The sequence below is a fragment of the Hyperolius riggenbachi genome, chromosome 5 (assembly GCF_040937935.1).
Source record: "Hyperolius riggenbachi isolate aHypRig1 chromosome 5, aHypRig1.pri, whole genome shotgun sequence".
In the NCBI taxonomy this organism is placed as follows: domain Eukaryota; kingdom Metazoa; phylum Chordata; class Amphibia; order Anura; family Hyperoliidae; genus Hyperolius; species Hyperolius riggenbachi.
This window is the reverse complement of record NC_090650.1, coordinates 89,927,670-89,951,543: the sequence shown is the minus strand read 5'-3', so window position 1 is coordinate 89,951,543 and position 23,874 is coordinate 89,927,670. Positions and strand designations below refer to the sequence as shown.

General features: G+C 41.6%; 1 protein-coding gene across 1 annotated transcript in view; it reads right to left on the bottom strand.

Moving 5' to 3' along the window:
* MACC1 (MET transcriptional regulator MACC1) overlaps positions 1–23,874 on the bottom strand; it is an 86,625-nt gene that overhangs the window by 23,006 nt on the left and 39,745 nt on the right. The window contains exons 2-3 of the mRNA XM_068235986.1: positions 14,563–14,672; positions 1,528–3,572 (exon numbers count right to left, since the gene is read on the bottom strand). Of these exons, the coding sequence (XP_068092087.1) occupies positions 1,528–3,572; positions 14,563–14,668 (2,151 nt within the window). The 5' untranslated portion in view covers positions 14,669–14,672. The remainder of the gene's footprint in view (positions 1–1,527; positions 3,573–14,562; positions 14,673–23,874) is intronic.

Here is a 23,874-nt window from a genome sequence, read left to right as displayed (position 1 = left end):
CAGTGAACCCATCACTGCATACCTGTTCTGTGAACCCACCATTGTATACGTGGTTGGGTGTGGGTGTCTGTGCACCCTCTGGGGAAAAAAACACAGGAGACAAGGACGGGAGCCCAATAGTGTAATATGTCAAAAGAAGAATTGGATATAGAGAATGGAAACAAGACTACTCACAAAGGTGGGTTGCAGTGGGGCAACCGACCACAGGAAGCAGGTGGAGACAATGAACCCGACTCCACTCGGGGTGACCCCTAGGGATCTGGATGCGGTCGCTCTCCTTGGAAAAGGAAGGGAGACAGATTTCTACCGTGGTTACCCACGTGTATTCTGTCTAAACCCCTCAGACCATAAGGTATGGGGGTATGGGATGCACAATTGGTTGAAAGAGGCGCCCTGGTGGTTTATAAAAGCAGCCTCTCCCTATGCTGACCATATCTTTGTAGTTTGGCACTGTTATTTGGCCTGAGGAAGCGGGCTCAGACCCGTGAAACGCGTTGCCTGTGCTACTAATAAAATCTCTTGTTTTCATCAAGGATTTTTGGTTCTTTGAGGTAAGCCACCTCAAAATATTTTGTCGATTTTATACTGATTTTAAGTGCTTTTATAAACCACCAGGGCGCCTCTTTCAACCAATTGTGCCACCACTGTATACCTGTTCAGTTAACCCACCACTGCATACCTGTTGTGTTCAGTGAACCCGCCACTGTATACCTGTTCAGTGAACCTGCCACTGCATACCTGTTCTGTGAACCCGCCACTGTATACCTGTTCTGTTCAGTGAACCCGCCACTGCATACCTGTTCTGTGAACCCGCCACTGTATACCTGTTCTGTTCAGTGAACCCGCCACTGCATACCTGTTCTGTTCAGTGAACCCGCCACTGTATACCTGTTCAGTTAACCCGCCACTGCATACCTGTTCTGTTCAGTGAACCCGCCACTGTATACCTGTTCAGTTAACCCGCCACTGCATACCTGTTCTGTTCAGTGAACCCGCCACTGTATTCCTGTTCAGTGAACCCGCCACTGCACTCTCGCCATGGTGCGCACCAGTCCAGCACGGCCGTCACTACACAAACAGCTGTTTGCGGTGCGTTACACAGTGAGTTTGGTGTGTCAGTGTGAAGCAGTACCTTAATTACACTATCTGATTGATGTATACACATGCAAGATGTTTTAAAGCACTTTAGGCCTGTCATTTAGCATTCAATGTGATTTCTGCCCTTAAAACGCTGCTTTGCGTCAAATCCAGATTTTTCCAGGGGACTTTTGGCATGTATCCCACTCCTCCACCTGGGGGTCCAGGTGTTAGACCCCTTGAAACATCTTTTACATCACTTTTGTGGCCAGCATAATTTTTTTTTTCAAAGTTCGCATCCCCATTGAAGTCTATTGCGGTTCGCGAACTTTTACGCGAACCGAACCTTACGCAGAAGTTCGCGAACCCGGTTTGCGAACCTAAAATCGGAGGTTCGGCCCCACTCTACTGACTTTCACCTTACACACTTTTTTATATTGCATGACTTACCATTATAAGCTCATAGTGAAATTTTCTGTTCTTGGAGTCAGCATGGCAATCTTCTTTTAACCGTTTAACCACAGCACAAACTCTGTCTGACTCTTTCTCTGGAAGAGCATGAGTGAGATCATCCAGGGACAGATGGGAGTACCCAAGAGCATCGGCTAAACTTTTCCAATCGTACACTTTCTCCGATACATTTGACAGAACAGATGAGTAAATGTAAGTTAATTTTTTGAAAGGCAGTGTTATCTGTTCCAGGAGCATTTTAGTTGTAAATTGCACTTCTGAAAAGTCAATGACTTGCTCCTTACAAATGATCTTCACATTTTTGGAATGGACCAAACCAATCTTCCCTCGTAATACTCCAACATACCAATCTTTAATCTTGGTCTGACCAATGGCCTTTACCTTATCTTCACCAAGAAGTGCAATAGTGTCCCCCTTAAAATACTCCAAAAAGTAGTCAATCTTCTGCTGTCGTAGAACAGTCTTTAATGTCACAGCAAAGTTGTTGATTTTTAATACTTTGTCTTGGAACTTGGGATATTTAATTGCATTGGTAACTGGAAAAACAGGAGTGGACATTACTTCTTTGCGTTTTTGCAAACGAGTCTGCTTTTTGGGTGTAAAGTGTATTTTGGGCGCAGAACTTGGAGTGTTGACTGTAAATTCTGATATAACAGATGACTTTTTAGCTTCCTTAACTTGAACTGAAAAGGCAAATGGGCAAACTTCCCGAATTCCCGTTAAAGAAAACGGAAACTGGGCCCTAATCATTTTACCCGTCCTTAATTGTTGTTCTTTGATTTCATTGTGATTATCTGCTGCCATGACAGAAAAATTGGAGTCACTTGAAACAAAATGTACCACCAAATCTTGCATAGGATCGAGAACGAACTGATGTTTTCCCCAGAGCTGAAAAACCAAAGGTGGCATACTCTTTCCACGTCTCTTGATGTCACTGACCGTAAGTTTGTCCGGGGTATAGTCGTGTCCCATAACCGCTAAAACTGTTGTAAAAGCTGGATGAATATGTTTGGGTCCATACACGGCTACCGTCACAGTCTTCTGAATGTAATTATAAATGGGGCTCACGGGGCTTTGAGCTGATTTAGCTGTAGCTGCACTTACTATATATGTGACACGACTCAGGATTGGCAGCTGGATTTGTAACATGTTATTGTAAATGTAACCATTTGGAATTTTTTCAAACGGGCCTTCTTTGTTGTAGCTGTAAAAGGTTGCAATCTCGGTCATGACTTGACTGTATGGATCTTTCTTTACTTCTGCTGCAATTTTCATTTCCAGTAAGAGAGCCTCTACTGTATTGATGTTGCTCAAGGTTATTTCTAGTAAAGGGCTAACTGTAGCGGAGAAGTCATTGTTTAGAGATTCTGGTGGATCAAGAAAAGCTTTTAAGGAAATGTCCTGAGATTCCCCAGGAGCAATGTGACCTTCAGGGACATGGATGGATATATCAGAGTTAGGAAGCTGCACAGAGCCTCCTTCGTGGTCTATTTTGCAAATTATATGTGTGTCTGTAGCTTGTGTTTGTGCCCATCCTGGGCTTTGGCTTATTACATCCAAATCAAGGCATGATCGGGTCAGCTGTCTATGACTCAGCCAGGCCATTTTGTAGGCTTCGCGGTCATTCTGAAGCCACTCCAAGTCTGGAGCCAGAATCTGACCATCAATCTTCTGTGTAGTGGATTCATTGCCATCAATAGCATCTAAGTAGGAGACACTTTTAGATCTTGCAGTTCTTACTGGTGTCTCTTCCACAATGTGATCAATATCAAGTTCATCCCCAGAACTCGATAATGAATTTCTGGCATCTGAATCTCTAAACAGCATATAAGGGTCCTCCTTCAGGATAGACACATGCTTGTTAGTCTGTGAAAATGTATTGGCTTGGAGAACATCATCCAGGAAAGGGTTGGATTCCGAAAGTCCATTCCAAAATGGGTTGGCATGCTTTGATGCAATCTGGGCATGGTCTTGGAAAACATCAGACCAATCAATAAGAAGATCAACATTTTTTCCATTTTGTTCTGTAAAATACATAATATTGTAATTAGAAACAATACACAAAGGACTGCATTGAAACAAACATTTTTCACAACTTTTTTTTTTTGACCATTTAAGTTACACGTATACAATAGCATTTGATGAACCACAAAAAATGATATTTTATGCAATCATAAAAGAACAGGTTAATCACTTCCTGCCATGGGATGAAGGGTATAAATGCACATGCACTTGCGCAGGCAAATTGGACGTTTATATAAACACATTATTTGCAGGTGCACAAATGGAACATATAAAAAAGTTCATTTTGCAGGAAGGGGTTAAGCATCCATCTCTTAAAGGACTCCTGAAGTGAGAAAGATATGAAAGCTACTCTAAACAATAGCAGCTGCCTGGCATCCTGCTGATCTCGCACACCTGAAACAAGCATGCAGCTAATCCAATCAGACTTCAATCCAAAACACCTGGTCTGCATGCTTTTTCAGGGTCTATGGCTAAAAAGTATAAGGGCCAGTTTCCACTAGTGTGGAGTACGCTGTGTAAGAGTACGCTGCGTACTCCACACTAGTGGAAACGGGCCTTTATACTTTTTCCCCACATGCAAATCAGATGGGGAAATGGTGCTTGTTCAGTCAATAGGCTTGATGTCCAAATCATATGCCGGTGTGATTAGGATGACATGCTCCAGTTTACCACAACACATATCAGAATACCTATAGCCATGTATTTCACAGCTATAGCAATTCACCTGCAGCTGCACAATAAGATGGTGCCACGTCCGATTTGGAAACTGATCCAACACCCCACTGGAAATAGGCCTTTACAGGCAGAGGATCAGCAGGACAACCAAGCACATGCGCACAGATCGCTCCCACGTCGCAGTCCTCTGTCTTCTCCGTCTTCTGTACCGGATTCTGTTACTTCCTCCAGTCGCGGCCAGTCTGGCGTAAGTGAAGTGCGCTATTTACGTATCTCTCCAGCTGCGAGAGATACGTAGAGGGCACATTTCTCTTGCGCAGACTGGCCACAACTGGAGGAAGTAACGGAACCTGGTACAGAAGACGGAGAAGACTGAGGACGGCGGCGTGGGAGCGATCTGTGCACATGGGGCTGGAGGAAGCCTCAGGTATGTATAAAACTTTTAATTACAGTCAGCTATGGTTTCCTTTAATGAGAAGTTATTTACCCGCATCTGGGCATTCCACTGATGAGATCTCCCTTCAGTTGGGGCACCTCTAATTACTTAATACTGAGGGTACCTCTAGCTACCTAATGCTAAGGGACATTTGTAACTACCTGTGATGGGCAGGGGAAGTAAGGGAGAAGTTACAGCTGGGACAGTTCGGCGGTGGTTTGTAGGTTCATGGAGGGCAAAGTCTAGTGTGTCAGGACATCTGTGCCTATATAGGCTCCTGTGATGTAAATCTAGGCCTGACTTCAGTTGTGCTTTATGGTGCATACACACATACTCAATCTTAACTTAATCTAATTTTTCAACTTCCATGTATGACAGACAAAAGATCTTGAATACCTTGAACAGAGTGTGTAGGTAAGCTCTCATGCTACATGGAAGTGGTTGACCAGTCATGATTGCATATGTGTAGTACACATCTCAAGTGTCATGATATTGGTTTTCCCTATAAACTAGTCTTCGAGCTTGGTAGGGACATAAGACTTTTACTGTGCTGGCTATTAGAATGAGAGTTTCTCTGAGCGGCCGATAGCGACTGTGAAGTGCTGTGAAAAATGTCATCGCTATGTAAATACATAATAGTTATAATATTATGTGAGCACTTATGGGATGAATCAATCACTGGAGTTCCCAGCTATGACAAAGGCCTCTCAATCACAACCAAGCAGGGGAGTCTGATTCCTTCTCATATAAAATAAGCGACTAGAGAAGACTTATCAAGAGCATAAAAGATGTTCTGCATGTGAGCAAATATAGAACTCAAGCACACACATCTCGTTCTCGGAGTCACAGTTCACCTACTTATTCAGAACAGCAAACAGTAATGTACACAGAAGAACAGTAAATTATAACAGCAAACAGTAATGTGTACAGAACCGTAAATTAAACCAGCAAACAGTAATGAACACAGAACAATACATTATAACAAATTATAACAAATCATCACTCAACATTTTCAAAACACTTAACACAAGTTTCATTAGTTCTTCATTCATTCATTGATTATTGTGTCACTGAGCGTGAAAAATGTATCTTTGCAAAGTTAGTATTGAGCGTCTGTCTTGTCTTGATGTTGCCTTTATGGTCTTCTAAAGAAGTTGCCAGTTATCTGGTTGCCGTGTCTTGCGGTCGATTTTACATTTTTCTCCTGCATTGCTGAAGGGATGCGGTGTCCCCGCCTCATCCCACCATAATGCAAAAATGACAAACATATGACCCTGCGGCAGAGTGCGCTGACAGGGTTATACGCATAGCGCTGCCTCCTCTCAGTGGCGTATGCCCTGCTGGGCAGGAAGTACATCACTGGGATTCCCGTCAGTCCACACATGCACGCCGCAATGCAAAACGCTCCCGTCGATTAAATTCCTGTGCCGCCCATCAAATCCAATGACTTCCACGGCTACATTTTTTAAAGTAGGTAGTAGAAATCTGAAAAAACTGACAGGTTTTTGACTGGTCCTTTTCATGGTTGATTCTCATGGTTTTCTTTATTTTCAAAAGCACTAAGTAAGTGGAAGTTGCTCAGTCCAACTGTCAGAATATTGTACAAACAGGTGGTGGGTGGGCTGCATCTCTGTATAGATCCTTTCCAGGGAGTAGTTTTGAAAAGTATAAATTAAATACTGAAAATCCCCCATGAAGACATGGACTAGTCAAAAACCTGTCGACTCCATCAGATTTTTAGTACTGTAAGGGAAAGCAACATAGGAGAAAAGGAATGTATAGCTCATTTTACTCTGAAACAAACTCACATCACTATTTCTATTGATGGCACTTCCATAACTCCTGTCCCCCAGGCTCGCTGTCTAGGTGTAATTTTGGACTCAAGTCTCTCATTTAAACCACACATTGGTAAACTATACTCCTCTTGTTGCCTCCACCAAAAAAACATCTCCCGCATCCAGCCTTCTCTCACATAGGAAACTATGAAACTTCTGGTGCATGCCTGATTATTTCACGACTAGACTATAGCAACTCTCTGCTCTGCAGCCTCCCAGCCAACCGTTTAGCCCCGCTACAGTCTATCATGAACTCTGCTGCATGACTCATCCGCCTCTCCTCCCACTTCTCCAGCCCAATCCCCCTCTGTCAGTCAAAGGATACAATTTATAACCCTAAAGGCCCATACACACGTCGGATTTCCGCGGACGGGTCGTTTGAACGTCCCGTCGTTCGCCCGCTAAATCGGGCGTGTGTACAGACTGTCGTTCACTTGATAAGGGTGGGTTTGAGCGATCCGTCAGGCGGATCACTCAAACTCACCCTTATCAAGTGAACGACAGTCTGTACACACGCCCGATTTAGCGGGCGAACGACGGGACGTTCAACCGACCCGTCGTTCGCGGAAATCCGACGTGTGTATGGGCCTTTATTCTCGCCTACAAAGCTCTCCACAACCTAACTCGTTCCTATCTAAATCAACTTATTTCCAGATACCATCCTTCATGCAATCTCCGCTCTACTAACAATATCCTTCTGTCTTCTTCCCTGGTCACCTCTTCTCACTCCCGCTTACAAGACTTCTCTCGATACTCTCCCCTCTTCTGGTACACTCTCTCTCAACATATCCGCCACTCACCCACACTTACTCTTTTTAGATGCAAGCTTCTAGAAATGATTATTGCTGAAGTGTCCCCACTGTTGTGATTTTCCCTCACTTCCTCTTCTTGGAATCTCTATGTAGCTTTGGGTGTATATAACTCTATTCTCTTAAAGAGTAACTGTCAGGCTGCAGAAGCTAATTTAAACCTCTATTCTCCTGTGTTAAACAGTTTAGAAGGAAGCCCAAAAGCCATTAGTGAAGATAAAAATCTCAGTTACCTTTGATGTGTGCTTATCAGCAAACTGTTAGACCTAAGCAGGACGCAAGCCGCATACTATACTGCAAAGCATTCTGGGGCCCTCCCCTCGGCTGCTAATGAGACGTTACAGCAGCTTGTAATCAGTCCAGCGCGTAGCACTGATAAATCTCCGGGCAGAGTACACTGCAGGAGTCAGCTATTGTTCCTAGCCACATGGCTCATTAATATTCACTGCACACTGTGTTATTTAGTACCAGCTTTTCTGTGATCAGGAAGCAGGCAGGACATGATGACACATTTGACAGAAAAACATGGAGCCTGCCATGAGCTGTCAGGAGCATCTATCTCTGCATATACTATATACAAATTCTGTGAAATCCAAACGTGGACAGTGAAATGCATATGTAATGTAAGTACAGCCAATCTTTAGCTACTGATATATGTGTTTATTTTCTCTGAGACCTTATACCTAACAGCTCCTCTTTAACAATGATTAAGCACTGAGTAATGAGCTGGCATCATGTACAGGATTCAGGAACATCTGTACAGCGTATGGGCTAGAACAGTGGTGGCGAACCTATGGCATGCGTGCCAGGGTGGCACTCAAAGCCCTCTCTATTGCCACATGTGCTGCCAGCCACCACCACTTTAAAGCAGAGATTGCAGAGAGGTGCTGTGTATATTGTACTAGCCAGGCATTAGCCCAAACACTGGCAGGAGGGCAATTGCTACATTTCTTTTGTGGGAGTAATTGCTGCTATGCATATCTATGCATTTTAAATGTAGGGTAATTGCTGCATTTCAAATGTGGGGTGACTGCTGCATTCCAAATGTGGGGCGACTACAGAATTTTAAATGTACAGTGTCCTTTAATGTATGAGCTGTTTTTTCAAAACTAAAACTCCAATATCCAGTATAAATTGCCATCTTGGTACTTTGTGATAAATAATTGAGAGATTTCTCACAGATGACAAATGGGGCAGTAGCAAACCCCCCAACACTATTGAAAACTAAAGTAAAAATGTTACCAGAGTTCAGCTTTAATAGAAAACAGCCACAAACGTGAAACTTGAACTCTGTCCAGCGCTTCTTCCGTTTTGCTACTTTGACCATAAAATAAAGAAGATGATTGCCTCAGGTCAAGATAAAGGCACAATAAATCCTACTTAACAAATGGAACAGGACTCAGGGGGTGAAGGAGAGAGAGAAGGTGACATCTTCGCGTAGGTACAGGACCAACACTATCCCAAACCTTTGAAATGGAATAATGAGGACAGATGACAATTCCAAATCCAAATTTTTCAAACCTGTCAAGGTAAAGTTCAATTCAAAATGTTAACACCGACTAAAAAGCATGTAAAAGCAAAGCATGACAGCAGGGATCTTAAATTAAAAATCTGTCAGTGACTTATTTCAGGTAGCCAGGTGAAGAAGCATGAAGCCAAACTTTTAAGCATCCAAAACTCTGTAATCCGGGGACGTAACTAAAGATTACTGCCCCCCTCCTCCCTTGCAAAACTTTGGATGCCCCACCCTCCAAATCCCCCAAAACAGAAATTGGAAAGGCAGGCCATGCAGGACACTTAAAAAAAAAAAGAAAAAAAGAACTTACAGTATATAGGTAGCCAGAGGTGGCACTCAAAGCCCTCTCTATTGCCACATGTGCTGCCAGCCACCACCACTTTAAAGCAGAGATTGCAGAGAGGTGTTGTGCACATGGCCGGATTTCTGGCAAGGCCACATAGGCCATGGCCTAGGGCACCAGATAAACAAGGGGCGGCCTGCAGACAGTGGGCATTATTTGCAGGGCACTATTTGCAAGTGTCCAAACAAATGAAAGGGGTCAGGATAACTGCACTATTAGTATCAGCTGGCATCTGCCTGTGCTGTGCTCAAGGCCGGCTCTACCATAGGGGCAAAGGAGGCAATTGCCCCAGGGCCCCAGAGCCTGCAGGGGTCTCCAGTGGCTACAAGAGGCAAAAAAATTCCAAAAAGACCTAATAGTTTTAGAGAAAATCAATTTTAAAGTTTCAAAGGAAAAAAATACACATTTAAAAACCCGATTACTTTCATGGTTAATACGGTAGCAAATCCACCTTAAATGCTAGAAACCCTACATTTGCAGGATATGTTCAGGAAATCATTGGGAATAAGAAGAAAATTTTTTTTTTCAAAAAGACCTTATAGTTTTTGAGAAAATCGATTTTAAAATTTTGAAGGAAAATAGTATACTTTTAAATGTGGTAAATGTCACTTTTAGTAGCAAACCTAATGGTAGTGTAATTTTACATGTATCAGAAGAAAGAGCAATGAATTTCCTGATGTCGTTTCCAGGGGGTTCATACGCAGTACGTATGGACCTCCTGGAAACCCCTCCGCAGCTGCAGTGCTTTGGCCAGGGATCGCTATACAGCCGCAATATGGCTGTATGAAGATCCCTGGCATTTTTTTCCTATTTTCCCAATTTTTTTATGTTTAGAGTGTGGGAAATGTTTTTTAAAAAATTATGTGGGGTCCCCCCTCCTGAAACATTTTAACCCCTTGTCCCCCATGCAGGCTGGGATAGCCAGAATGTGGAGCTCTGATCGATTGGGGCTTCACACCCTGACTATACCAGCTGCAAAAAAGATCCCTTAATGCCGATTTTTGTTCCTGGGTATCTGTTGGGGGGGCCCCCCAGGTTTATTTTGCCCTGGGGCTCCATTGTTGCTAAAACCGGCCCTGGCTGTGCTGCAGGCAGCTGCAGTCCGTTAACCAAACGTTTGTGAACAGTGTGTGACTAGCAAAAAGCCAGACCTTGTCCAATGACATAGCAGCAGCTGCAGGCAGTTACAGAAGGCCGGGTCTCACGCACTTGGTGTGGGGGATGAAAGAACCAGGGGCAGCACCAGCAAATAGTACAGAATACAGAAGGCAGCCTCTCACAGTACCCATTTCTTAATTATTGATTGGCAGCGCTGTTACCCTGGAGAAAGCAGTGGGTACAGGACTCACTTTTACGTGTTGCTGACCCCACCCAATGTCCAATTGTGAGACACTTTTGACTACGTGTGTGTGGTGGACGGCTCCCACCATGCCCATCACCTGTAGATCGCTTGATTGACCAGTTCCCCCGTGTGACGTGATTGATTCACATCACGTTGTCATGGAGACCTCGGCACTAGCCACAATAGTTGACACCAGCGGCCCAAAAATTTTTGTGTGTGTGTGTGTGTGTGTGTGGAGAGAGGTGGTAGGATACGGTTTCGGTTGGGGCGGCTGGTAAAAGTCGGCCTAGGGCGGTAAGAAGTATAAATCCGGCCCTGGTTGTGCATATTGTACAAGCCAGGCATTAGCATGGAACGCAAGAGGGGAGTTTCCATGTTTTGCCCGCTGCTGTCATTTCTGCAGGAGCGAGCGCGGAAAGAAGAGCCCGAGTTCAGGGAGGAGGGAGTCGGACTGTGTGTGCCCACTGCTCCCCCCTCCTGTGCTGCGTCCCCTCCAGCCCCTAAAAATGGCCCTGGTCTGGCCCTAGAGCCGTGGGCCTTCCCCCGGGCTTTTCCCCCCAAGGACCCCCCCTGCTGCATCCATTGCGGGTGTGATTGTTACGCTCCTGCTGCAATCCCAAACATTTAAGTACATAAAACAATGAGCTTTTATCTATGTACAGCACACAGTTGACTTCTGTCAGCAATTCCGTGCTGTTGTCTGAAACTGATTTAGTTAATTATGTCTGTGGTGTAGGAAGACGCTTACATACATGTTATCACTTCTGTTTTGGCAAGTTAAGGCAGATATACCAGCAGGAGTGCAGTTTTCTTTTCTACTATTAGCAAACTACAATCTAACCATAGTTTTTTTTTCTCCTAGTCTTAACCCTGGGCATGTTTGAGCTGTTGGTACTTAATAGCTAAAGAAGAGGAATGTAAATACACTTATAAATCTGTTTCCTATAAACTCCCAAACGTAACAGTGAAATGTAAAGTCTAATAACATAGCAGCATGTACCTTTATTTTATTTTAGTGTGAATATTGGAGTCAGGTGATCAGTGGTGTAGCTACGGAGTAATGGACCCCATTGCAAATTTTATACTAAGCCCCCCAGCACTGTATCTCTTAGGTAATAATTGCATAAGGGAGTGTTCACACTGCATGGATCAAAAACTGATCTGTGTAAAAATTGATCCATCAAACAGATCAGTTTATCCTCATGCAAGCAGTGAGTAGACTGCAGCAATGATATCCTCATGCAAGCAGTGAGTAGATTGAAGCAAATATATCCTCATGCAAGCAGTGAGGAGAGTGAAGCACTACTACTCACCACCTGAGTGAAGCATTGACATACTCATGCAAGCAGTGAGGAGAGTGAAGCACTGATATCCTCATGCAAGCAGTGAGTAGATTGAAGTAAAGATATCCTCATGCAAGCAGTGAGGAGAGTGAAGCACTACTACTCACCACCTGGTGAAGCATTGACATACTCATGCAAGCAGTGAGGAGAGTAAAGCACTGATATCCTCATGCAAGCAGTGAGTAGAGTGAAGCAATGATATCCTCATGCAAGCAGTGAGGAGAGTGAAGCACTACTACTTACCACCTCAGTGAAGCATTGACATACTCATACAAGCAGTTAGAAGAGTGAAGCACTGATATCCTCATGCAAGCAGTGAGTAGAGTGAAGCAATGATATCCTCATGCAAGCAGTGAGGAGAGTGAAGCACTACTACTTACCACCTCAGTGAAGCATTGACATACTCATACAAGCAGTTAGAAGAGTGAAGCACTGATATCCTCATGCAAGCAGTGAGTAGAGTGAAGCAATGATATCCTCATGCAAGCAGTGAGGAGAGTGAAGCAATGATATCCTCATGCAAGCAGTGAGGAGAGTGAAGCACTGATATCCTCATGCAAGCAGTGAGTAGAGTGAAGCAATGATATCCTCATGCAAGCAGTGAGGAGAGTGAAGCACTACTACTTACCACCTCAGTGAAGCATTGACATACTCATACAAGCAGTGAGGAGAGTGAAGCACTGATATACTCAGGCAAGCAGTGAGCAAAGTGAAGCCTGTATTTATATACCAGCTGTATAGCATAGTGTTATAAATGAAGGATTAGCATGGCTACATCCATTATCCTCAGGTATATTTCCTGTTTCGACATTTCTATCAATATTTTGGCAATACCTGACTGGAACATGTGTTCCGTGTGTCTTAGCAAGTATGCAGACAAATTTATTTTAACCCCTTAGCAGCACATTTATTTAGATGCTTGCAAGTGCTCCAGGCCAATTTATTTGAGCACATTTGTTTTTTTTATTCTTCTTTGTTACATTTCCCTGCTTCTAATTAGCACTGCAGTAATGTGTCTTTATGGCCACTTGTCACTAGGGGGCAGTGTAAGACAATAACAGAGGATTTCTGCTTTCTGTTTCTATATTTTCTGCTCAGTAGAGAGAGATCAAAGCATTCCAAGAATTTACAGCACAATAAGTTATGCCAACTGAAGTCAAAAGCAGTGCACTTATCTCAAACGAGATAACTCTATTGAAGCTGCTAATGAGTTAAAGGAGTTTGTCAGTACCATATTATTTCCAGATTTCCAGTTTTGTTAACTGGCCAGGATTTATAATTTTGTCTTTGCTACATTATACAGCAGATGCCAGAGCAGACAGAGGAGCAGCTAGTGCAGGAATGTATTCAGAAGATGCTAACAACTTTCCTTGTCCCTTCAACATTAAATGTATCCCCATTATAAAATTACATTGTGTCTTTATGGACGCTGGCTGGGAAACAGCTGACCAAATCTCTTCTGCAGCAAGCAAATCATTAAGGCTGGAATGCTGCTACACTGCAGAGAACATTCATTCCAACATTTTTTGAAGTTAATGATTTGTTAATAAGAACATAGCCAGGCGAGGTTCAGCGTCCACTTGAGAAAATATAACTACATTAAAATGAATTTACTAAATGAAGTTAATAATTAAGCCCAGTGGGAAACATTAGTTGAACAAGCAGAGCTTGGAAATGTGTGTTTTTGGAGTGCTGAGTTCTTTTTATTCATGTGGTTTCAAACCCAGAATAGTAGGACTGGAATAAGGGAAAAAGTTTTTTAAATATATTTGAACTGAGAAAGCAATGGGGGAGAATCATTTTGTGCTTGGCTGGTAATGTGGCCTGCCTGCCGTGAGTTACGGCCATAATAGACCAGGCAAGAACCCATTATTGTTTGGGAACATAAATATCAGAAATTCAGATATCTCAGCCTGAATACTAGTAGGAAAGCGACCAAAATTCACTGCTTCTAAAGTGTAATCCTCCCCCCTCCCCCGTTTGTGCCCCAAAAGTCAAATTACCTCCAGTGTTAGGTAGTCTCCTTCTGAGTTTATATAGCTTGATGCCCTTCTAGTATTAGATGGGTTTCCCCTCAGTATAGGTATTTAGATGTGCCCCCAATATAGCTAGTCAAATGTGCCCCCAGCATTAGGCAGCCCAGCTCCCTCGGTGAGATAGTCAGATATACCCTCAATGTTAAGTAGCCCACCCTACCCCACCAACATGCAGAATGCGGGCGGAGTGCAGTAGAGGTGCACCAGAATTTACTTACCTCACCGCTCAGTGCTGGGATCTTGTCAGCCATTTTTCAAGGTCTCCTCTGTATGACTCCCTCTAGTGTCAACTCTCATTATGTGTGCCACTGGAGAGAATCATAGAGAAAACACACTGCATCGTGGCTGAAGAGATCCTAGCAATGAGAGGTGATATAAGTAACTTCTGCAGCACTTCTACAGTGCTCTACTCATGACTCTGCAATGGCCGGGCAAGGAGGACACTTGAGGTGGCATAAGCGTACCCTTAGGACACTGCAGCCAGGTTGGTGCCTCCTGAGCTTCTGCCTCGACCTGGCACTGGTGGTTGAGTTTAAAACTGTCTTCTAGTGCCGGAACGGGTTCCAAACTTCTACTCACATGAAGCAGTCAAAGTGGAGCCTGAAGGGGGAACCAGCAAGTGTCATTTAGTAAATTTAGAGTAAGGGATTTTACCTGGTTTAGCTGTTGACACGTTCTGTCCATCAAAATCAATTAAAGTTCCTTCAGACTTGCTTCTTGAAATACCTCCAGAACGGAAAGAATGGAGCCGCCTTGACATTTTCCTACCAAAACAGGACAACAGTGACTAGAAGATACACAAGCAACGCTGTATGCATATTTTTATACTAATTTGGGAGACACAATTAATCAGGTAAGGAAACACCTTAGGAACATGGTCTGCATGACATTTGGGAGAGTGAACCAGCACAATGTGAAAGCTTAATCCACAGTTATACAGAAGATATTATAACCAGCTAAGGACCTCGGATAGTTAAAACTACACTGCACTTGTGGCTGCCGAAGCCTAATGCGGCGGTAACAGTAAAAAAGGGCGCAGGAGGCTAGTGGACAAATCGGGCGCCGCCATTCACTCCCATAATAAATATCGTTTAATGGGCGCCCGATAGGAAAAAAGGGCGCCGGAGAAAAATAACGTTTTAAAAGCGGCGCCCGGAGACTTAATGTTTTATTACTGCTTCTCATGATTACACATTATTTAATGATTTATACATTTTTTAATATTATTTTTAAACGAAAAACAGTACAATTTTTTTTTTCCACATTATTTTTAAACGAAAAAACCGCACAATATGTTTTTGAAACGTTATTAATGCTTATCACAGGGGGGTCTTAGGTTTAGGCACCAACAGGGGGGTCTTAGGTTTAGGCATCAACAGGGGGGTCTTAGGTTTAGGCACCAACAGGGGGGTCTTAGGTTTAGGCACCAACAGGGGGGTCTTAGGTTTAGGCACCAACAGGGGGGTCTTAGGTTTAGGCACCAACAGGGGGGTCTTAGGTTTAGGCACCACCAGGGGGGTCTTAGGTTTAGGCACCAACAGGGGGTCTTAAGTTTAGGCACCAACAGGGGGTCTTAGGTTTAGGCACCAACAGGGGGGTCTTAGGTTTAGGCACCAACAGGGGGGTCTTAGGTTTAGGCACCAACAGGGGGGTCTTAGGTTTAGGCACTAACAGGGGGGTCTAGGGGTTAGGGGTAGGTACAGGGAGGGTTACTTAGGCACCAACAGGGGGGGTCTTAGGTTTAGGCATCAACAGGGGGGTCTAGGGGTTAGGGGTAGGTACAGGGAGGGTTACTTAGTAATTTTTTTTTTAAACATTATACGTTTCACTATTTAAATGAAAGATTAACGTTTTTACAATTGCCGATTTAATGCACATTATTTAATGATTTATAACTTTATAAAACATTAATTTTAAACGAAATACAGTACAATATATTTTTAAACGTTATCCATGCTTATCGTTTAAAACCCCGCGCCCTTTTTTCCCAGCGCCCCTTTTTAACGTACGCTAATGCGGCACAGTATTAATGCAGGCGTTTCCTTGCATGGGACAAAATAGAGCATCTACGCTGACACAGAGAAAGAGACAGTAACAGAATCCCTTCTCATAATTTTTAAGTGAACACTTGTTCATACTCTTTATGAGTTCTAAGTAGCGCAGTTATTAACATGTCGTTGTGATGATCCATTACTCTTAAATATATCACAGCTGTGAAATTTAAATGGAGCATTATTACTACCATGGATATCGCAGTCACTAATATTAACTACCGGCACAAAATGAATATACAGTCATTTTCAAGAGAAAGACAGTAAAGTCATTACTCAGATCAATTTAAAAAGCAGCAATACAGAATTATTTAATAAAAATGCATACCAGTTATTATAGGCAAATATATTTCACAGCTTATGTTAAAAAAAAAGTAGATATATACATACATATCAGGGGCGTAGCAATAGGGGGTGCAAAGGTAGCGACCGCATCGGGGCCCTTGGGCCATAGGGGCCCCCGAAGGGCCCTTCCTCAACTACAGTATTAGCTCTCTATTGGTCCTGTGCTCATAATAATAACTTCTATAGATACTTTGAATAGTAGTGATCATTAACAAGCTGTTCCCCATCCACTTCTTGCACCTCTGACACTGTAGTTGCCATTGGCAGGTTTTGGTGTGGCGTATCAATTGTTATGTGTAGAGTCCTTGGGGGGCCCCATTGTAAAACTTGCATCAGGGCCCACAGCTCCTTAGCTACGCCACTGATACATATATACATACTTTTATTCTCATTCCTGTACCTCTCTATGTTTTTGGTTTATTACAACTTATTTGAATTGCCTGCACTACTAAAATCTGACTTAATGTTAAAGATATAAACATCATATACTGCAAGGCGACAACAACAACAATTGTACATTTCTAAAGCAAAAAAGAGAAATGAATAACAAAGAAAAAAGAGAAATCATGAGTTTAATCAGTGCTCACACACAAATACATATAAAAAAAATCATTGTTTCTGTACAATAGTGGTCCTCAACACTTGCTATTTAGTGACTATAGTGAGGATTGCTATAGGGCAAGTGAAGTGGTAGCTCTCACAGGTGCATGTGTCCTACTGAAACTGTTGAACGTTGTACAATATATCTAGAAGTAGCTAAATAAATAACATGTAAAAAGAAGGTTTAACATGACTACAGTTGCATGTCTGCTATTTAACTAACTAGCTACCCCCCCCCCCCCCCAACACACACACACACACACAGGAACAGAAAATGTTGCTAGCCGGTAGGCTGACAACACCTATGCCTTGGCCTTGTACGAGAGTTTACAGAACTTCCCACTGGATCCAATTTGGCTAATAGTCTAGGCTTGCAAACCTCGACGATAAGTACAGTTTGTCCAAATACAGATGTAGCTGGGTTCCACTTGGAGAGATAACCTCACTGTCGAACATCCCTCTCAAGGACTAGAGCAGACTTATTTTTACCAATAACATTGAACTACTGTAACCAAGTTTGCATGATCTTTATTTATTTTGCAGCGCTGCATAATATGTTGGTGCTTTATACATAATAATAAAATAATAAATAACTGGTCATCAATTTATCCACATTTAACCCTGTTGTTTAGTGTAGAATGCCCGAGGCATGCATTACAGACAGTGATCACGTGGGTTTCACACACTAACATCTTACAATACGATAAGCAGTTCAGCAAGTTCGGAGGAACTCACACCCTGGTACTGTCTTATTTCCATCCAAGTGCAGAAAATCATGTCATTCCAGTTTGCAGTGTAGCCCGGATGAATAAGTGGCCACACCCACCCTGCAAAGTGTCTTATCTCACACAAAAGATTAGCAGGAGAATAGCAACTCTATTTTATGTGACAAAATTAGCCAATGCTCATTCCTTAAATCAACAGCTGAAAATAAATTCATTATAGCTGTAAAACACTGAAAAAATAAAGTGAGTGTTTTATAGCTTTTACTTTTATATTACAGTATTGTTGCAACAAGAGTGTGTATTGTTTTTTTGTTGTTTTTTTGTAATAAGAGTAATAACCTCTGTCTGGCTGCTTACAGTTGTCGGTGTCCATGATTGTTTTGGAAGTTACATATGATACCAGGACAGCGGGTGAAGTGGCATTTTATGGTAGTAGTCACGTTAGAGAAAAGAGACACCTATGACAATGGCACATATAATAGTTGCAATGTACACATTGTGTAGGTAACAGCACAGTGATATAGTGGTTAGCACTCTCGTCATTCCTACGGACATAGTGTTGCTCATGAATGTTCACCAAAGTCATTTTAGATTGGAGAACATTTTCACAAAAAAGTGCTTGAATTTTTGTGTTTTCATAAAAACCCGGTATTACAAAAAAAAATAAAAAAATATATATTTTTACCGTGAAAAATAAAATGTATTTTTTCATGTTTTCACGAAAATGAATGAAAAAAGAATATTAGCATTTTCGCTCATCACTGTCCAGGCACTCTCGTGTTAAACAAGTAAATTGGCTTCCCCGTAAATTGGCCCTAGACTACAGTGGATATATGACTAGGATAGAGACAAGAGCTCCTTGTGGGACAGTTAGTGACATGACCATATACTCTGTACAGCGTTGCAGAAGATGTCAGCGATATGTAAATACTAAATAATAACAGGAGTTATGTTATTGGCATAATGCCTGCTAAACTTGAAGTGCTCTCTCAGCAACAAAGTTCACTGAGGTCCGTTTCCACTACCTCCGAATACGCAGCGTTTCCTAGCATGCAAGCCAGATGGGGAAAAACTGCCTATTCAGGCGATAGGCTTGCTCTTCGAATCACATGCTGTTGAGATTCTAGATGGCATGCTGCAGTTTTCTGTAGCATACATCCGAATCCCTATAGCAGCATGGCACAGCTATAGTGATTCAGCTATGACTTTGCAGTAGCACAGGTGCTGCATCCGATTCGAAAACGAACGCAGCACCCAGTGGAAGTAGGCTCTGAATTGGGCCCCATATGTTAAGATGAAAACAGGTACTTTTTGGGGTAACAGATAATATGTGAAAGTAGTTTATTTGGCTGCAGCAGCTGAAGGCTTCCATACATATTGTACTGTAGTCTAATACTGGTAAGCACTACAATGGAACCAATCTGTTTTGGATCACTTTGATCATCTATTAACCATTTATGCCTCCAGGACGTAGTACCTACGTCCAGGAGGCCACGTGCGCGTCCGCGTGCTCCCGCGGCCGATCGCGCGTGTGCACGCACGCTCCCGACCCGCGGTTCGTTAGCCAGGCAATCAGTGAATCGGGCTATGGTGCCCGACCACTGATTCCTCTCCCCCGCTGAAAAAGCGACAGCTTCTCTCGGAAGCTACGCTTTTTCTGAAGCTATGTCCCTCTAAGCGTACATTGTACGCTTAGAGTGACGTCATGTAAACAAACTCAAGATTGCCATCTTGTGGCCAAAAAGTAAAACTACAAGTAACAGTAAAAAAAATTACAATACACAAATATTTCCCCAAATAAAACACTATTTATATCCCACCCTCCCAAAAATGCCCACATAAAATGTTTAATAAAAAAATACAAAAACATTACTATAAAAAAAACAACACATAAATATTTACCTAAGGGTCTAAACTTTTTAAATATCTATGTAAAGATGAAATATTTCTCTCTATTTTTTTTTTTTTTTATAAGCTTGTAAATAGTGATGGATGCAAAACGGAAAAAATGCTCTTTTATTTCCAAATAAAATATTGTCGCGATACATTGTGATAGGGACATCATTTAAACGGTGAAATAACCGTGACAAATGGGCAAATACAATACGTGGGTTTTAATTATGGAGGCATGTTTTATTTTAAAACTATAATGGCCGAAAACTGACAAATATTGAATTTTTTCATTTTTTTTCTTATTCTTACTGTTAAAATGCATTTACCGTAAGGTAGCTCTTAGCAAAATGTACCCCCCAAAGAAAGCCTAATTGGTGGCGGAAAAAATAAGATATAGATCAGTTCATTGTGATAAGTAGTGATAAAGTACAGGCTAATGAATGGGAGGTGAACATTGCTTGGATGCATAAAGTGAAAACTACTGAAGGCTGAACTGGTGAAACACAATGGTAAATATAAGACCAAGGAGAACTTTGGAGTGGCAACTGGCAAGTTGAGGTCCAGGTAAGAGGCACAGTGTGTTCTTTTGAGATTCTTTCTTAAGAGTCCTTTTACAAATCAGTCCCTTCTCTTATCTAGGTATGTGTCTTAGCTCTGCTCTTTCAGTGTTACAATGTGCTAAATAATTTGAAGACATAAATAGGAAACTGGAATTTATTTAGCACTTTGCGTACTAGTCCCACTCCTTTTATCCAAACCCTAAGGGCCTGTTTCCACTACACATAGATTGGATGCAGAAACACTGACTCCAGTGATTGCATATGGGCCTGTTTCCACTAAACACAATTTTTCTGATGCAGATTTTCCCATAGGCATTCATTGGAGTCAGTTTTTCTGCGTGTAGTGGAAACGGGCCCTTATTCAGGACCTATTCTACCTAAGTAAGGAGGGATATAAGATTGGAGAAAAATATCTTACACATCTTTATAAACATACAAAGCTTCAACAATTTTTAAAACAATCGCAGAAAACACTTATGAAGTATTTTCAACATCAAATATATAATTGATTGATTGTTGATGCTGATTGTTCAGACCAGTGCACCATTATTAGTTAACTGATGCACGTTTCGTGGCCTGCCAGCTGCTTTCTCAGGGACACAATATGGACAGTTTAGAGTAGTTTTCAGCAAATATAAATGCCAATACATTCCGTAGTAGAAACACTAGCTGGCATGATGTCCAGTAAGATGCCTTGTGAAAAAGTCTTTGTGTGCATATAATCATTGATCAAGTGTTTTCTAATTTTCCTCATCATGGAAGCTCATAAAGTCCTTTCACAGTACTTTGTTGAAGTGAAAAGCCAGTGGTGCCAGATCAGTGTAGTATACAGCCGGCATCTCACGTGGAGTGATGTATTAAATTTAATGAATAAACTAAGTTCTTGTGTAATTTAATATCTCAAGGAGTCCCTAGTTTTATGAAAGAAGAAACGGTTTGCCACTGTTCATACTGTTCATACAAGAGAATGTGTAGAAATGTGCGCTAAATGTTTTTAGGTTCATATTTTTAGTCAAGCTACAACATACTCCTTCTAGAAGAAAAATTAAAAATGGAAAATAAATAACTTTTAGTAATTTTTAGGAGGATTCCAAGCATGAAAAGAAGGTATCATTGCAAAAGCTGCAATAATATGACTTTTGGGGATACATTTATGTTTGGTGTCATTTCACAGAATGCTCCATAAAATAACTTCACTTATACAAAATCGCTCCAATTTTCTTTTCTTTCTTTTTTTTTAGCAACTTCAGAATTAGCTGCACTTCCTCTAAAGTAGTTTTTATCACACTTAAGTAATCACTGGAAAGTTTCATTTACAAACCTAAAATTGCATTCCTCAGCATGAAAAGTCCAGACCATTTAACCACAAAGCTAACAGTGATTACATCCGAAATGTACTTTTTGTTGAGTAGCAAGAAACCCCGAAATACTAACTGAATGACTGAGGATGAAATAGAAGAATATTATGTTGGACCTGATCTAAAGCTCAGCCATGTGAAGTGTATGCTTTGCTATGTACAGAAGACACATCATTGAAAATCATGAGTAGCCTATCAATCCATCAATAATCTGCTGAAGTTTTCTGAATAGTTGTGTAGTGTGCTGAAAATTAAATATATTTATGAATGCTTTGAAGTCAATCAGAAACTCAAATTACAAGCAATTTTAAAGATAATTTGGTTTGGTGATGGGACTAGGTTGCTGGGAAAACTTCAATGAATTAGGACTGTTCTGTTGCTTAAAGCATAGTTCCCCAACCCTGTCCTCAAGGCCCACCAACAGTACATGTTTTTCAGAAAACGACAAGCATTCACAGGTAAGGAAATTTGTGTCTGATTATCTACCTCTGTGGATTTCCACAAAACATGCACTGTTGGTGGGCCTTGGGGAAAGGGTTGGGGAACACCAGCTTAAAGGACAACTGAAGTGAGAGGTATATGGAGGCTGTCATATTTATTTATTTTTAAACAATACCAGTTGCCCGGCAGCCCTCCTGATCTATTTGGCCACAATAGTGTCTGCATAAGACCAGGAACAAGCATGTGGCTAACCCTGTCAGATCTGACAATAATATATAGAAACTAGAAAATGATTATAGCGCTCCTTTTCCAAAATATAAAAATGGACTGCAAAGAGACAAGTGGAATAGCACCCCTACTGCCACTCACAAATGTTCAAATAAATTATAAACTGGAACTTCTGCACACTCAGCTTAATAAAGCTTTATTGAAAATTATTAGACAGCATTCGATTAATGCACAATTAAATCCTCATACACAAAGGCCATCCACTAACCCCACAATCAATCTCCCAACACCACACATCCAACCAATTCAGCATCAATCTGCACCCAACACACTGACCACCCACCATATTTTGGCAAGATCTTGCAGTGTATGCACTGCAAGATCTTGCCTCAATATGGTGGGTGGTCAGTGACCCTGAGATATCTCAATCATGGATATGTGTATAATAAATTTTGAATAAAGCTTTATTAGGCTAAGTGCGCAGGAGTTCCAGTTTATAATAGATCTGACAATAATGACAAACACCTGATCTGCATATGCTTGTTCAGGGTCTATGGCTGAACGTATTAGAGGCAGGGGATCAGCAGGACTGTACCAGGCAACTGGTATTGCTTAAAGGGACTCCGAGCAGTGCAGAAACTATGGAAAGATGCACATCATTTTAAAGCTCTCTTTCTCCTCTTTCCAATGATATATAAACCACCACCCTACGCCTTTTAGTTTTCACTATTTTCGCAATCAAAATTGCCGCGGCCGCGACTTTGATCGCGAAAATAGAGAGAACTAAAAGGCATAGGGCGACAATTTAGGTGTCGCCAGAAAGAGGAGAAAGAGAGCTTTAAAATGATATCCATCTTTCCATGGTTACATTGTATTACACAGGGCGACTTTTTCTGCTGAATGGAGCTGCTGACTTTGAGAAAAAGTCGCCCTGTGTAATACAATATAACTATGGAAAGATAGATATCATTTTAAAGCGCTCTTTCTCCTCTTTCTAACGACACCTAAATCGTTGCCCTACGCCTTTTAGTTTTCTCTATTTTCATGATCGAAGTTGCGGCCGCAGCAATTTCGATTGCGATTGCGAAAATAGCGAAAACTAAAAGGCGTAGGGCGGTGGTTTATTTATCATTGGAAAGAGGAGAAAGAGAACTTTAAAATGATATGCATCTTTCCATAGTTTCTGCACTGCTCGGAGTCCCTTTAAAAGGAAATAAATATGGCTGCCTCCGCCCTCCATATCCCTCTCCTTACAGTAGCCCTTTAATACTTACATTACTTGATTTCAAATGTGCATGATAGGAGGAAAGAATAAGAGCGAAGTTAAATAGAGAACACAAAGGCCTTTTAGCATCTGTAGTGGATGTTAATTAATAAGTAGTAAAAGCTTATGTCCTAGTAGAAAATTAAGATGGCCATACAAAATCCAACCAAAACATTTAATTTTTCCATTTGTATATAAAAATAGAATGCTAATTATTTATTTTAAATCAAGAAAATCTATTGATTTTTTTTGAAAATTATCTATGGACCATTGTCGAAAATTCTGACCAATTTCTAGAGTAAAATGAAATAATGTATGGTGCATTAGTTTGATTTTCGAAACAATACAATCACTCAAATAAATAAATACATTTGTATATAGCCACCTTCACAGATGGCAGAATGAGGTTTAGTTGAATTTCGGTGCAACTGTACATATTTGTGTACAGGAACTCTTTGCAGCAAATAGTAATTAGTTTGTTCTCATGTAGAAAAAAAAATT